The 15,265-nt window shown below is 41.7% G+C and overlaps 1 protein-coding gene across 5 annotated transcripts; it reads right to left on the bottom strand.

The window, feature by feature from the left end:
- Positions 1-181: 181 nt before the first annotated feature.
- Positions 182-14,855, bottom strand: PAQR3 (progestin and adipoQ receptor family member 3). 5 transcript variants are annotated; one of them, XM_030565111.1, is made up of 8 exons: positions 14,704-14,749; positions 13,715-13,986; positions 13,422-13,584; positions 10,344-10,499; positions 9,005-9,202; positions 7,334-7,424; positions 4,487-4,635; positions 2,872-2,958 (listed from the first exon to the last, which is right to left on the bottom strand). In XM_030565111.1, exons 2-7 carry the CDS (start codon positions 13,897-13,899, stop codon positions 4,493-4,495), a joined length of 936 nt encoding a protein of 311 aa, XP_030420971.1. In that variant the 5' UTR covers positions 13,900-13,986; positions 14,704-14,749; the 3' UTR covers positions 2,872-2,958; positions 4,487-4,492. The 5 variants fall into 5 exon arrangements, with proteins under 5 accessions (XP_030420973.1, XP_030420971.1, XP_030420974.1 ...); XM_030565113.1 differs by lacking the exon at positions 4,487-4,635 and having other exon boundaries at positions 182-2,958; XM_030565114.1 differs by lacking the exon at positions 13,715-13,986 and having other exon boundaries at positions 14,704-14,855.
- Between the last annotated feature and the right edge of the window lie 410 nt (positions 14,856-15,265).

Below are 15,265 nucleotides of genomic sequence, written 5' to 3'. Positions count from 1 at the left end.
AAATAAGGCATTAGAATGAATAGGTATCCCTGTCATTCATTTTTCTATGAAGTTTAATTTTACATTATCCTCATATTTTCAGTTTTCAAGATGCCCAACTGCATTGTAGAAACTCAAGGTTTTGGCACTGAAGGAGCAGCATCCACTTCACTTTAATGAGACATGACTCTTGTGTATAATATTAAGTATATATTCAGTAAACCCGAATTTATTTACAGCTTAGATATTCACATAATACACATTTAGTCATGCAGCTTGATAAATTGCACTCCATGAAATTGAAACACACCATGACTTTGAATTTCCTTTTCCAGTGGTTGAAAAAGGCTACAATAATTATATAATTAGTTTTAAAAAATGACCTAGCAACCTAAAGAAATCAAAATGCAGCCACCAACACAGACAATTGCAGATTGTTTAAATTGTCTATGAAGTTTGTTAGAGAAGGCTTTTTCATTTGCAAGTTTCTAGTCAGGCTTCAGTAATAATTATTAGTGCACTTTAAACTTGTTTTGCAGACAAGTTTTTAAAAAAATAAATAAGGTCTGGTGTTCACACTGAAAGGCTCAGAGGTTTGGGAGGTAATCCATCAGTATTAAATGCTAACAAGTTATTTTGAAACTAATTTAGTTTAGAACTCAAAGGAACTTGGCATGGTTAGACTCGTCAACAATCTACAATTTTACAATAAATACATACTCAAAACTTATTAGTACAAAAGTTATAGTGCCCAGAATTCTCAGTCACAAGCATAAGTTAGTGTTCAAAGGCTTTACAACAGAGCTGCATCTACTGTAGTAAGTCACCGTCTTCATTGACAACATGGCCATTGCCAAAAACCTTCTTTGAATTTCAAAGTACTTTCCTTCTACCTCTGTTAACAAACAATTCCATTGTACAAGAATTAAAAAACAGGCTTAGCTACTTGAAGTTAAGAGCAAAATAAAATACAGGGAAAAATCCTCTCTCAAAGAGGAACCTGTTTCTTCGCTTGGCTCCCCTCCCCAACCTTTGATGGGACCCCTATCTAGGAAAGGCTTACAATAGTTTGTGTACGTTACACAGCTTTAGACATTCCAGCATGGGCTATTGGTTATATTTCTTTTTAGCCTGCTGACTGGTGATGTACCTTTTCTCTGGCCAAGGTGGTTTTCTTAAAGGTCACATTCAGTAGTTCTCAGAGCGGCTACTAAGGTGATCAAGAAAAGTTGTAGCCAACATGTAGCTGGCATTTTCAGAGACCATGCATCAGCCACTAGGCTAAATGTTTCTATTGATTCTAAGCATGACCCTGGATAGTCATTCCCAAAACAGGGACTTCAACATAATTGTAAAGGAAACAGGTGCCTGTCATGGGTCATCTCCTTTAGATCATCATCCCATCCATGTTGAAGTAACTACTGCGTTAGAGGATATGATTACAACTGTGCTTCCCTGACAATCGACATACAGGTCAGTCTCATGTTGGATTGTTACTCAGTTGTAATCAGATCTGCCAACATACTGGTGTAGAAGAAACTTGAGAGAAACACTGATTATAACATTTATCACATTAGCCAGCAGCATTTAATGCAACTGGTGAAGTGAATGTAAACACAAGCAATTACCCTCCAGAAGCTATTTAAGATTTTAATTCCATTTAAAAACAAAGAGTTTCCAACCAGTTTCACATTGAAATCTATATAACAAAATAAAAATTTTTCAATCCCTGCAACAGACCAAAACAACTGTTCAGGAGTTTAAGGTATCTTGTTGGCATTAAGGAATCCAGACACTTTCTGTATTGACATGTAAAATTATTTTTAAAGTGTTTCAAGGCAAAATAAATTTAAAATAAACTGCAATTTTTAAAACCAGGATTCAGACTGGGAAGACTAATCTAGAGGCAAATACTGAGTCTCCTGTTATTAATCGCTATAGAAAACTTATGGTAACAGACATGTTTAAATAAGACTACACAATGCTAAAAACACTGATGCATTTGTTCATATTAATCAGAAGGCTATATTTGCTCTTTAGAGCTGGACAGTTACTTTGGATTATTTATACCAGTCTAATACAGGGCCAATTGCTGGTGTAAACTCCAGCAATGTATATTAAGTGTAGTACTGTCTACTGACCACAACTGGTTAATAAACTTAACCCTACAGTTGCTGGATAGTCTTTGTAATATGTCAAGAGTAAAATTTGCAAAACCACAGGAGTCACTTAAGCTCTTGAGAGAAACCTGGAAACTCAATGGCACAAATTAGTGACACTGTCCATTTCAAATGAAGGAATTAATTTTAAAGTTACTGAGGATGAAACGGAGTGGAGAGAGAGCATCCATTTTGATCTTTCAAAAAGAAAAAACTTCCTGTAAAAAAAGTAAGAATCCACAGAATTCAGATTTAAATATAACAGCAATGTCATAGCACAAACACAACAATTAGATAGCAAGTCTAGATGGTACACCACGCTATATGGATTTGAAAAGGTCTAAGACGAGGTCCCAAGAAGCAATTTATCATAGGAGCTTCAGAAGCATGCTGTTTAGGGCAAATCTCTTCAGTATACTCTTTAATGAAGTCTGAAACTGAAGTCCAAATCAAGGAGAGAGTCATTTGCTGTTCACCAAGAGTACACGTCGCTGCCTTTCATGTTTTACCAGTCAGAAGAAGGAATGTAATTATTCATATCCTGTTTTCACAGTCGGATTACATAACCTCTCTATAGGAAGACCTGCACAGTTGTTCTCTGCTTCACTGCAGAATGTACAGTGGTTGAGGTGAATGAGTCATTTTGAAGACCTAAGCAGTTGTCTCAAAAAAACCTCTGTTGGTATGCCATCCCAGCAAGTAGAAACACAGTCCCGTAGGTGAGAGAGAGAGTAGCTGCCTCAGTGCATGGTTTTGGAAATCAGCATGTGACTAAGGACTAGACATTCATAGTCAGAACTTCTGTTGCAGTAAGAGAATTCTGAAAGATAGTGGGAGACAAGTTTCATCAGACTACAAACATCAACTGTCTACACTTTTGTTTAAAAAAAATGGACAAATGTTGGGGAATTAACAAAATGGAGTGAAAAGAAGGGTGTCAGAGAGAGCTCATTCTGCCATCCTCTCACAGGGTAGCACCTTACTCTGTGCATATCCCCACTGATTTCAGAGTTGCTACTGAAGGAATAAGATGTTACTCAGCGTGAGTAAGGGTGACAGAATTTGTCTCAATGCAAATTGTTAAATAAAATTACTGTTTTTTCATATAGATAAATTTCATATAGAAATTTCACATCAGACAGCAAGGACAGAAAAATGCAATGGAAGTATCTTTTCATCTAAAATTTCAATGGCAATATCTAGCATTAGAGTCTGGGGTGAGCAAGTATTCTAGAAAGAGTTCTAGTATAGACAGTGCAGACAAATGCCCTGTCCATTACCAATCTTATTAACTTAAGTGCAATTATAGATAGATTTACAGGTAAGACACTTCAGTCACGTCCCAGAGGACACACGTTTTCTATTTATAGTTTTCACTGGTTAGCTATATTCTTTTAGAACTTTATTTTAAGTGCCTATGCCAATTTTGTACTTTCTACATTTGAAAACCACTAAGTCTTCCTCTCCTTTGAACGGAGCTGCAATTAACCTGGCTGTCTTTGCTTACTTGCAACATCTATAGTACTACATCATGCCAGATGATATCTGTGCCTTGTGTGATCCCTTAGCTTTTACATCTACCTGTGCTGTGACACATTTGCTTTTATTCTTTAGGGGGGAAAGCAGAAAATGTGGATGTGTTATTACAAGTTTTGGAGAAAAATAAGGAAGAAGCAATTTAGTGAAAAAAATGTAATGTACAGTAAAAATCTAAGCAAACTGCACTGTAAACATATGTATTATTGCAGAATATTAAATATCAAGAAAATAAAAATGAAATAAATTGAGATATTATAAAACAATTTATCAAAATTATAGCCTGAATTTTCACTAGTAAAAACATGCAGGACTTTTACTATCAGATTGTAAATCGAAGTTTGGATCTAAGTGGTAGTTAGTGTCCCTGTAACCAAGATGTGATGGACTGATGAGTCTCCTCTGGCTTATCCTAGTTTAACAACTATGTAACATCCCTGGCTATAATGGAGTTTGGCCCAATTTATACTAGTATAAGCAAGCAGATATTCAGTTGTGGAGTTTGATCGTAGTGTCAGCTTCCCCTACACCTACGTATACAAATGATGTTGAACACCCAGTAGCTCTCCAGTTTTGCCTGGAGCATCTTATCTGGCACTTCAGCTGTGTCTAGGAGAATATTGCATATAACTCTTCAAGTGATGCATCTCTCATGGATAAAAAGCGCTACCTCGTGGTTCTGTTCTGGAGCATTAGCACAAATAAGGAAAGAAGGCAAACTGAACCTTGTGACAGAAAGGCTCAAAGCAAGATGATCAACCCCCCCCAACCCACTCTATCTTCATGTCTCCATGCATATAGGACTGCCATACCTTCGTTCATAAATGTGTACTGTAGTCAGGACAGGGCTTGCTGTGTCTGTACTGCATGATATATACTGTAGATTGATGCCACCAATACAACATTACTACTGCAAGGATATGCCACACTTGGTGACTAGAGCCGAGGTAGTTTAATTGTCCTTTTGGAAAAAGCAAAAAGATTGTCTATGTTATTATATTCAATATAACTACTGCAGTAACAACTCTAGCCTGGAGGTTGAAGCGCTCATGCATCTGAATAATTTTTGATAAACATGCATGCATGCACTGAAGGGAAAGTACTGTATATCTCTGGGCCAGCTTTAAACGGACAATATATGCAAGTGCATTAAGTGTATGCTCAGATTATGTATTTGCAGGCCCATCTGACCACTTAAGCAAACAAGGGCTTGTCTATACTCATGCTTTTAGGTACTGGTACAAACCCTTAGTGAAGACACAATGCAAGAGCCAGTTTACACTAATACCCAACATTTACACTAGGAGTTTGTAACAGTGCAGCTATATGGGTGGCTATAAACCCAGTGCCCGTAAGCAATTGCCATGTGTACAGATACAGAATGCACATGGGCACACTGGGTATTTAAGCATGCATGATACACCTGGGGAAACAAAGGAGCAATCTAATTGGAAAATCTGGACCCGACTGGTGTTTAATACCCAAACCTACTAAAGTAAGTAAAGTGAGCTAACCCAAGGACTAGAGAAGAAGCAAAAAAGTGGATGCTCACTAGCTACCAGTCTCCTCCAGGGCCCAATTCAACCCCATGGAAAATAATAAGGTCCTTTCACTAACTTTTAATTAAAAGTTATATTGGATCCTAGTACTCAATACAATACTACAATAGGGAACCTGTCACTGGTACGATTAAAATATTTTCCAAAGTTGAATCTCTACATAGGAATTTATTGCAAGTGGTTAACTTTCAATATATCACAATTTTATTTCTATTTATATTACAGTGGTGGTATTCTCTGCAATAAATACCACGTTCCCTTTAATGAAATGATGTGCCATTTGGCCACACCCAAGGTCTTTTCTGTGTGAGTGGATCTACTACCTTTTCCTTTAAATCTCTCTCCTCCTGTGATGCCTATAAAACACTCAATCTTGAGTAGACAGCTGATTTGCTGTGACTGCTGCTCAGTATACTAAATCATAATTGCCTTTACAGTTATTGTGTGCTCCCATCATCTGTCTGTCATAGCCACCCATTTCTTGTTAAAGACTTAGAGTATGCTCTTTGGGGTAGGGACCTACTTTCCATTATATATGTACAGTATCTAACACAACTGAATTCCAATCTTGATTGGGAATTGTGATGGAGTATGTGCCCCCACAGGAAATGATAGCTAACTGGAGACAGACAGCAATTAGTGCACTTGGTTGCACCTGGAAGATGGGCCAGGCCCAAGTGAAGATGAAGCACAGCTGGGTGGTAAGCATAAAGGGAGGAAGCCAAAATGAGAAGGAGGCTGCAGGGAGAGAAGGGGGGGAAAAAAAAAAGCTCTGCAGTAGTTCTCTGGCTACTGGAGAGTGGAGGAAATGCCTAGAGGCAGACAGAGTATGCTGGGGGTGCTGTGAGAAAGGACCTGAAGGAAAGCTAAGGTACAAAGTCCAGTGAGGCAGCTGAGCGAGCAGACCATAGCTGCTTGCCATAAGATCTCTGGACTGGAACCCAGAAGAGGTGGAGGACCTGGGTTCCCCTACCAGTCCTACAGGAAAGATGGTATGGAAACACCTCGACACAAAAAAGAACTATTATTTGGAGCCAAGCCTCCAGGAAGAAAGTCCTCCGACACGTTGTGCTGCACAAGAGCAGGACAATCCTGCAGAGCCCAGGAGGTGTGAGACTGAAGGTAAGCAGACCAGGGACCCAAGGGAGACCACCTCAGGGCCAGAGTGGCTATCGACAGGGGGCGTTAGGCTGGGGGAGAGCCTGCTACACCATGCCCAGCCTCAAGGGAATGCACCAGTGGTGAGGCTACTCTCCAGCTGGAGTTTATATAGATAGCAATAGTTTATTGGACATGAATTTACTATATAAAACAATGGTACAAGTAATTTACCCGGAGATGTCATTTGACATTTTTGCCTTAAAAATCAGAGCCGTCAGCGGACATTAATCCTCTGATTGTCCTAGTCTAGTCCCAACACTCATACTAGCTGGAAAACCCTATAACCCAACAGCTTTTTACACTTACCGAGCACTATTTATCAAAAGATCTCAAAGCACTCCACAGACACAGGTAAGTAGTCCCTTTTAGAACTGGGGAAAATGATACCCAGCAGTCAGTGAGAGCTGAGCGTGATCAGTGCTGGGGGGTGAGAAAACAAGCTCTGGAGCTGAGATTTTCCAAGGAGCCAAAGCGAGTTAGCCTCCCAAATCCCATTTCATTTGTCAAGAGAATAATCATAATAATCATCACCTGCCATAAGTGGATGAACTGTTGACCAAGGGTGTGCAATACCAAGAAATCATATAGTACAGGTAAGGTTCCAAGATCTTTGAGGTTAAATTGAGATTATTGACATACTGACACTTTTTTTTATGATTTAGTTGTATTTTTTCCAATTTTATACAAGTGTTAATGATTCCTCCCCTTAACATGTCTTACTACAAGATTATGATTTAGCTGAATTCCTGCAGGCTCAGAGAAGCTACTAGCATGAGTGCAGCAAATGCATAGAGAGCGCAGTATTCAACACAAATATGGCTGCTTAATGTAGGACATATTCACTCGTTTTTTAATGATAATTCAAAACACACACATTATATTTTCTTTCGATGCCCTTCCAGAATCACCACCTAAGTACAATGCAAAAGATAATCATACCTGGGAAGTATCTTTCTGGAACTTTGGAAATGTAAAATAGAAAAGCTACGGCAGCAATCACGTACATCACAATTACTCGAGGGGCAAACTCCTGCAAAATAAAATGAAGCTTTAATGCTTAGTAGTAGATCATGAATGCCTACCCCATAACATTTTTATAGCAAGTGCACTGCATACTTTGCAAGGACAAAGCTTTATTCTTATTCCTTTATTTACATGAATGTTGAACAGACTCCAAATGTATAAGTAGTATGAAAACCGGAGACAGACGAGGTTAAAGCTTAGCCCCAGCTTTGTGCTCGAAAAAAATTCTCCCCCTCCACCCACCAACCTTCTACTTTCTCTGCGGAAGGTGAAATTCCTCAATCGGAGATGCCCTCTTGTTTAATACATTCACACTGTGCCTAAGAACAGATTTCCTTAGGCTGGTCCCCACAACTCTATACTGAAGAATTTCCATCAGTAAGAATGCATTTTAAATGCATTGACTAATGACTAAAAGTTGGATCAATCAATGCCCTGTAAGTTCCTTTTGGAGGTAGGGACACAGTAAAAGGTAGTGCAGGGAGAAAACATTACTAAATCAGCTTGGAATCTTTAACCATGTGAAGCATAACTTACCACACATGATCTCATGAGGCTACTAAACACCAGATGGGAAAAAGGGATGAAACGGTTCAGTGGAAAGCAACCTATATATTAGTTCCTTTTCTTTGAAGTCCCTATTACCACAGTGTCTTGCTGCCAAAAGCAAAGCTTTCTATTTTTAGATGTACAGGAACAAGATCAGTAACACAGACTTATGCAGAGAAATACTTTGAATACCCAGACAATAACACTTAGACAAATTTTTTTTTTTACTTGTACTAATTATAGGCCTAGTCTAAAGTCCATTAAGGTGCCAGCATAAAACCTGCACAGATTAGCATCATGGTAGGTTCTCATCTGTGTCTAGTTCATTATATAACTACTACAACTCCTGTTTTACCATAAGACAGATATATATTTCCCTCTTTCATCCTGCCATACTCCTTGCTTTTCAGGGTTGGGTAACCTTTACAATAGATTACTTTACTAGCTGGTTTATAACTTCTAACATTAGTAACTTTATTCATATTTTATGATCTGTGGGTCACTTAAAAGGCAAAGTTATGTGCGTGCATTATGTATGTATATATATTTAAGGCTCATTTCTGGATTTGCCACAAACTCCAAGTAAGGGACTCTGCCCCAGGAGAGGATCAGAGTCAGAATCGGGCCGCTACTTCCCCCACTTTATTTCAGGGGGGTGAAGGCAATAGAGAATCTGCACCAGTGCTACCTGACCCAGACTACTACTTTCCATTATGCTGACTTGACTGCACACTGCACCCATCTGGAGGCAGGCAGTACAGTGACCCCACACAGGTTGTTGTGTCCCAGAAGTGTATATCTAAGGTCACAGTTGTTCCCTATATTTTTTTTCTTCTCACAAGGCAGGTTTAATTAGTATGTTGTAAACCAGATTTAATTGATGCAGCTTGTTTTTAGTTCACATCCTGAGTTTAATATTCTGAAGCTCTGCATTAGGAAAATCCAGTTCAAAGGTATTCATTTTTTAACCATGTTTCTATTCCAAAAACGGGGAGACAACTAGAAAATCAGAGGAATCTTGTCTGCTTCTGAGCTTACTTGCACAATAGCTGCACCAACTCCTCCATTGAGCCAAACCCAGTGGATAGTAGGAATGACTCCATATCCAGAGACGGAGCAAAAGATGACAGAACGCAGTCTGTGCCACTGTTGAGTGAGGTAGCTGGGATGAATCTGAGCAAAGAATACTGCAAGGATCATGGCAAGCACAGTGATCAAGTATACCTGACGCCAGTACTGCAGAAAAGGAAAAAAGAAAATAATTATTTTTTCTTCTTTGGGTAGGTGTGAAGATAATGAACACCTTTTGGCAGAAAATGTACAAAGTGAAATAGAAATCAAATGTAGAGAAGGCTAACCATTGTTTCGTCTATACACTTTTCACCATATACAAAATTGCATATGCTACTGTGTTCCCTAAAATGAGTTAAGTTTGCTCCTGTACTAGTTTGACAGGTTGGAATTGGTTCTACTGCCGGATTGAGATACTTTACAAGTATTCTTTATTACCAGTGGATAAGTCAACATAAGGTTTTGGTGGGAAACTACCTTCCCCTTCCCCTTCCCCTTCCCCGCGCGCGCGCGCGCACACACACACACACACGGATAGTGAGGAGAAGGCAGGTTTGTGGACCATCCTAATCACTATTTCTGGAAGGTTGCTTGGGGTGCAGTAATTTTCCCTATACTCTTGCCTGTGTAAAACTTGTACCTGTTTATATAAACTAGAAGCCCAGCAACCACTCTTCTCCTAACTTCTTAACTATTCCCTTTTCTTTTCTCTCATCTAATACCATCTCTTGTTCTCCCCACCCTTAAGTTCTTCCAGCCTTCTAGATCCTGGCCTGTTCCAAACCACTGGGTCTTTTCAACAAAATGATTTTTGGCGTAACTTGATGAGCTGCAAAAAAACCAGTGCCTTTCGGGGGCAGCTGCACTCCAGGATGCCTTCCAAAACCCAAATTTATTTCCAGTAAGCAGCAGCAATTTGTGGCAGGTAGGAAACCACCCTTGTTTTTGACAAATGCAAGCCAACCAACAAGTTCAAATAACATGGATCAGCTAGCAGGCCAGTAATGTTGAATTATTTTAGATCGGGTGCTTGTGTCTGAGCCAACTTGCTGTGTTCAACAATTCTGGAAGCTATAAAATCCAGGTTTTAAGGACCTTCTCTAACAGATCAGTGATCAAAATCCAAATAATCGCTTTTCACGGGACAGGTACACTAATATTTGACAGGACTCCAGTTCCCATTGCTACTCAGTTAATTCTGCACTCCTTGCATGTTGCTTGGGGTGTGAGAAACCATCTGGGTAAGGCCATACAGGTCAGCTATGAAGTGTTCACTTTATTGCATAAAAAGCACATTAAAACTTACATTGTTACAGTAAAATGCATAAAACACTCCTGATACATAGCAGCCCAAGATCCCAATGGAAATTCCTGCATAATCTAATGCCATCCATCGCCGGCTAGTCTTCTCTGAGCGATGGCAGCAGAAGAGATGATATCCTACCGAGCAAAGCATACAGACCTGTACAAATGTTCAAACAAATGCATGTTAATTTCTTCAAAGTCTAGTTTATGGCTACATGAAATCAAAGCAAAAAAAGCATCCAGCTCCACCTATGAAGCTGTCAAGCATAGAATTAATCACCTGATGCAGTTATATATTTCACACTGCTACTGGGTGTCATGAAATTATGCTTCCTACCAATGATGAAATAGCTGACCAAACCAAGCTACTCAGAGAAATGTCAATAGATGTTAAGGGAAAAATCCTGCCCAGCCTTGGTGGGCACAAAAGGCCTGATTGGCAATGCAACCAATGATATTTTGCTGAAGAGGGGGAACAGGGACATATGGATGTCAATAGGGTGAGTCTGCAAAGGGGAGTGGGTGGCTCTGCAGGAGCTCCTTGTGATTCAGTGCAGAGAGGTGATTTGGGTGTGCACCTAGTGGTTCCACTGGCCAAACCACCACATGGAGGGAAAGAAGTAGGGAGTATCTGGAATATCCAGTTCTAGTGGCACAAAGAGAGAGGATTCTATCACTCCAGACTTATTCAGTGTGCAGTCCACTTATGCTGAGACCAATATTTGTCCCTTCCTTATTTATTCTTTTTAAAAGATTTTTTTCTGAGGGGGGGAGAGAGAGAGAGACTACTTTCTAAGTGGTCAACAACAACCATGGTTTGAAAAATTTACCAGTCACCTACTACACAGAGAGATGTCTACAAGGAGGGAGTCACTAACTGGGCAAATGGACAGAACCCTTCCTAGTCACCCAGTTCAAACCACAGGTGATGGGAAGAGCAAAAAAGTGCTGGTCTCTCTCTCCACTCCTGGCCCATTGGGGAGCCCATATTTCATAAGGACTTTGCAAGTAGGTGACTGATACATTTGAAGCTGCTGGGAAGGAAAGGGTGGGAGTATCTCTCTCTGAGACACCTCAGTCCACACACCTTTCCTTTGGGCTGGTGAGGAAAAATATTTCTTCTGTCCTTAGGAGGATGGAGTTTGTGCCTTTCACTGCTGCTGATCTCACTATTAGGATGGTATTTGCCAAACTAGATCTGCATATATCATCAATAGTCTGTGTGGCCCTTATGTGAAACCTACAGCATGAAACATTGAGAACTAAGCAGTTAGGGATCAGGGATCCATGGAAAAATCTCAGTGCAATAATTATCCAAAATTTTCATTTGCCAAAACACTTTGTAATGGAAACAGTAAAAGGGACAAAATTCCTGTATACTTCACTGTTACTACAGCAACTTGACAGGTGCTCCCTCTTCCTCACATAGTATTAGCTATGCATCAGTGCAAAGAGTTCATATTAAATTCTTCAAACTTGAACACCCTGTCAAAAGGCCAGAGGCTCAAACAGACTCCAACTTATGTCTTCTGCTCATAGCACTGTGCCCAAGCATTGTAGGGGTTCCAAGAGTATGTAATGTTTCATATTACACATGCTTCAAAGCAGGACGTATACATTTAAAGTCGGTATGACAGTCCTGAGTTTCAACCTTGAGTTATCAGCACACACGCAAAAATTAATCCAAATCTATACTTTTTTCATTCTAACATGACCACTTTTAAAAAAATTATAGGTTAATCTCTGTGGCACACTGAATTCAGACATCCAGTTTATACACACCAGCCTCCAACGACATGTTTGACTCAATTCAGCAATTTTTTTTAATTACCAAAGTCCTCACATTTTAATCCTAATTAGACCTCCACACAAAAGAATAATGGATAGGTGGTATTTGAATTTTAACCAAGAGGCTCCTCAGAAACCAAAACGTACAAGTTACGATTACAGTATTTTTCACAGGATATGCTGTATGCAGGTCATGGTGCAATTTGATGTATCTACTAAGAATCAGTTTTCTGCACTATGGATAGTTATTTGTTAGTTAAAAATCAAAAACAGGTTGAAGTCTGAAAGCTGTTATCTCCTTGAGGAGTGCAGATTGTTGTGTTGACAAATTCTTCCCTCCCTCAAGGAATCTTCTATATTCCTTATGCTCTTCTTTTTAAAAAGCTATCGAAGGACCAAACAACGGGATCCAAGCAAGGCCCATCGACATAGCTTATATATAATTGGGCAGGGCAACTATTGAGAACTATGGAGTATAAAGCACTGGAATGCTATATTAACAGTTCCCTCTGGACTGGGAAGCAATGAACTAGTAAATATTCTATTGGCCATTAGCCAGTAACAGTCACAAAACAATCCCAACAAGTGAAATGTAATTACTTAGGAGCCCGGATCCAACAGAAATTGAGGACACAACACTTGTCAGGAGATGTTCAGTGAAAGGGTTCCCTCCAACCCTTATTACTGCTTCAATCTGCCAGTGTGTTAGCTGCCCTGCATGTAAACCAAGGCTGAAAGATCTTCCGGTGTATTTGTAAATGCCACTGAACTATAGATGTAGCAAAGTACTTACCTTGCCAACTACGGTGCTAAATTTTCCCTTTAGCTGTGTTCAAACATCTATGCTTCATACTACATCTGGCTATTTAGGTGAAAAATAATTGGACAACTCTACTTCTTAGTCAAACAACCACATTTTAAATCTAGACTTTTCCCTAGCCTGGTTGAAATCAAGTTCTGGTCTGCCACACTCTATAGCCAAGTACTACCACTAAACCTCTGTGTGGATATATTTTGAAGTATAAGTGATAAACCTTTAGCAGTTTTAAGATGGACTTTTTAGAGACTAATTTTCTACCCCAAATCCAGATGTACTGACAGTTCAGCTGTTCTTCCAAAACTATAACTACATATTTAAAATTTCCCTTTCTGCTGACAGATTTCTTTGCTACTTCGGTCAAGTCTATCAAGGTAGAACTAAATTATGATCCTGAAAATGATGAAAAATGACTGAAAAATATTTTTAAAAAATACAGTACGTGTTTCTAAACTAGTTCATGAAAGGACTTACTTGAAAGCAGAAGAGGCAAATAGAACAGATAACAAAGTCTTCTCTAGAGGCACTCGCTGAAGGTAATACAGAAGTCATGTCATATATGCCCAGAGTGAAGAAAATGAAAAAGCCCAGTAAGTGACTCCAGATGTTTACTGTCTCATTGGATAAAATGAACAGACTAAAAGAAAAAAAAGTACAATAGCAGATATTCAGAAAGTGGTGTGTGGAACTAAAAATCATCATTTCAGCAAACATTCAAAGGTTTAGCAAAAGCCCAAATCTTAAACATCCCAATCAATGTATGTTACCTTTTTAAACACAGCCTAGAAGGGAGATAAGCCCTGTAGCCATCTGTAATATACGGATTGTCCTTAAGGAACACAGGAATCTGCTCGTAGGTATACAAGCGGATTCCCCGAGGTACCAGAACAGGCCAGTACTGGTAGCTTCCTAGCTCGATGTAATGGGCACTCTTCAAAAGCTTCTGATGCATGGTGGTAGTGTCACAGTCAACAGCTAAGGCAAGACTGAACACAATATCTAATTATGCTCCAGGCATCTGATCTCTGCTACAATATGCCTGAAAAACACAACAAAATTTCCTGGATCACTTATTACAGCTTATATCACAGGTAGAAACAAGTTCAGTCATGACAAAATTTGGCAGCTCCAGCGATGCATTTCTGTAGTCAGGAATTGTCCCTTTTCCGGGCAGTTCCCCTCCCTGTAGTAAGGGCCAAGCACAATTTTCTCACCAACTGCATTTACAAAATGAGTGGGAAGAGGGCACAGAGTCACACCTCTAACTACGCTGTCTGCTAAGTGCTCTGTAGCTGGCAAGAGTCTGTCTGTCTGTCCGTCCCCAGGGGAGGCACAAGGGAGCACTAACCCTTCAGCTGACAAGGGAGCACATCCCAGCCAAGCGCTGGCCAAGAGTCAGCCCTAGGGTACTCCCTCAGACCGGACACAGAGAGCTGGCTCCCCGGGCCGGCCCTGGCCCTGGCCCAGGTGTAAGTGCGGCGCAGGGGCGAGGTGACCGACATTAGGATCCCCCTTCACGCCCGCCCTCACCTAGCCGCTGCGCGGCCGTTCCACCCCGCCGGGCCCCACCCCGGAAACGGCTGCACGGCCGCCCCGAGCGGAGCGGGGCAGCGCAGCCCCCCCCGCCCCATTTCACTATTTACACAGACACTGAGAGGTTTGGGTCCCCGTCCTCAGCCCGGGGAGCGGGGGGGCTGCAGGGTCCCCGCTCCAGCCTAGCGGAGCCCGAGGGGCAGGGAGAACCGCCGCCGCTCACCCGCCGGGGCCGGGCCGGGCCGCCCCGCACATGCCGGAGGGGGGGGGCGGCTCCCCCGCGCGCGGGTCCCTCGCTGACAGGGAGGAACCAGCCGCTTCCTCGCCGGCCGGCCCTGGCCCTGGCTCCGGCCCCGCTGCCAGTAGCTCCACCAGCCCCGCGCGCGGATGTCGCACTCACTGCGCGCCGCGCCGCCCCGCCCCGACGGCCTCCACGTGCGCGCGCGCCCCTGTCGCCGCGGCGGGTGCGTAACCGCCGCTAGGGAGGGGAGCGGGGGGTCGCAAGCTTGTGACGTCTCCAGCCCAACCGACGCATGTGCGCGCGGGCGCAGCCGGGGGTTAAAGGCGGCGGGTCGGGCTGCGCGCGGTGGGGGTCACTGCAGCAGTTCTTCCCCCCCGTCAGCAGGGGGCGCTGTGGGGGAGGGGAGAGGCCGACCCCGCCTGAGCTCGAGAAGCGCCCAGCGTCCCTCTCAGCCACCCTCCTCCCGGCAGCGGTGCCGACCGCCCCCGGGAATTAAGCTAATTAATTAATTAAGCTAAGGAATCAGGCTAATCCCGTTTCAGGC

This window comes from Gopherus evgoodei, chromosome 5 (assembly GCF_007399415.2).
Source record: "Gopherus evgoodei ecotype Sinaloan lineage chromosome 5, rGopEvg1_v1.p, whole genome shotgun sequence".
Lineage (NCBI taxonomy): Eukaryota > Metazoa > Chordata > Testudines > Testudinidae > Gopherus > Gopherus evgoodei.
Note: the sequence above shows the minus strand (reverse complement) of the source record. Positions and strands in the feature narration are given on the sequence as shown.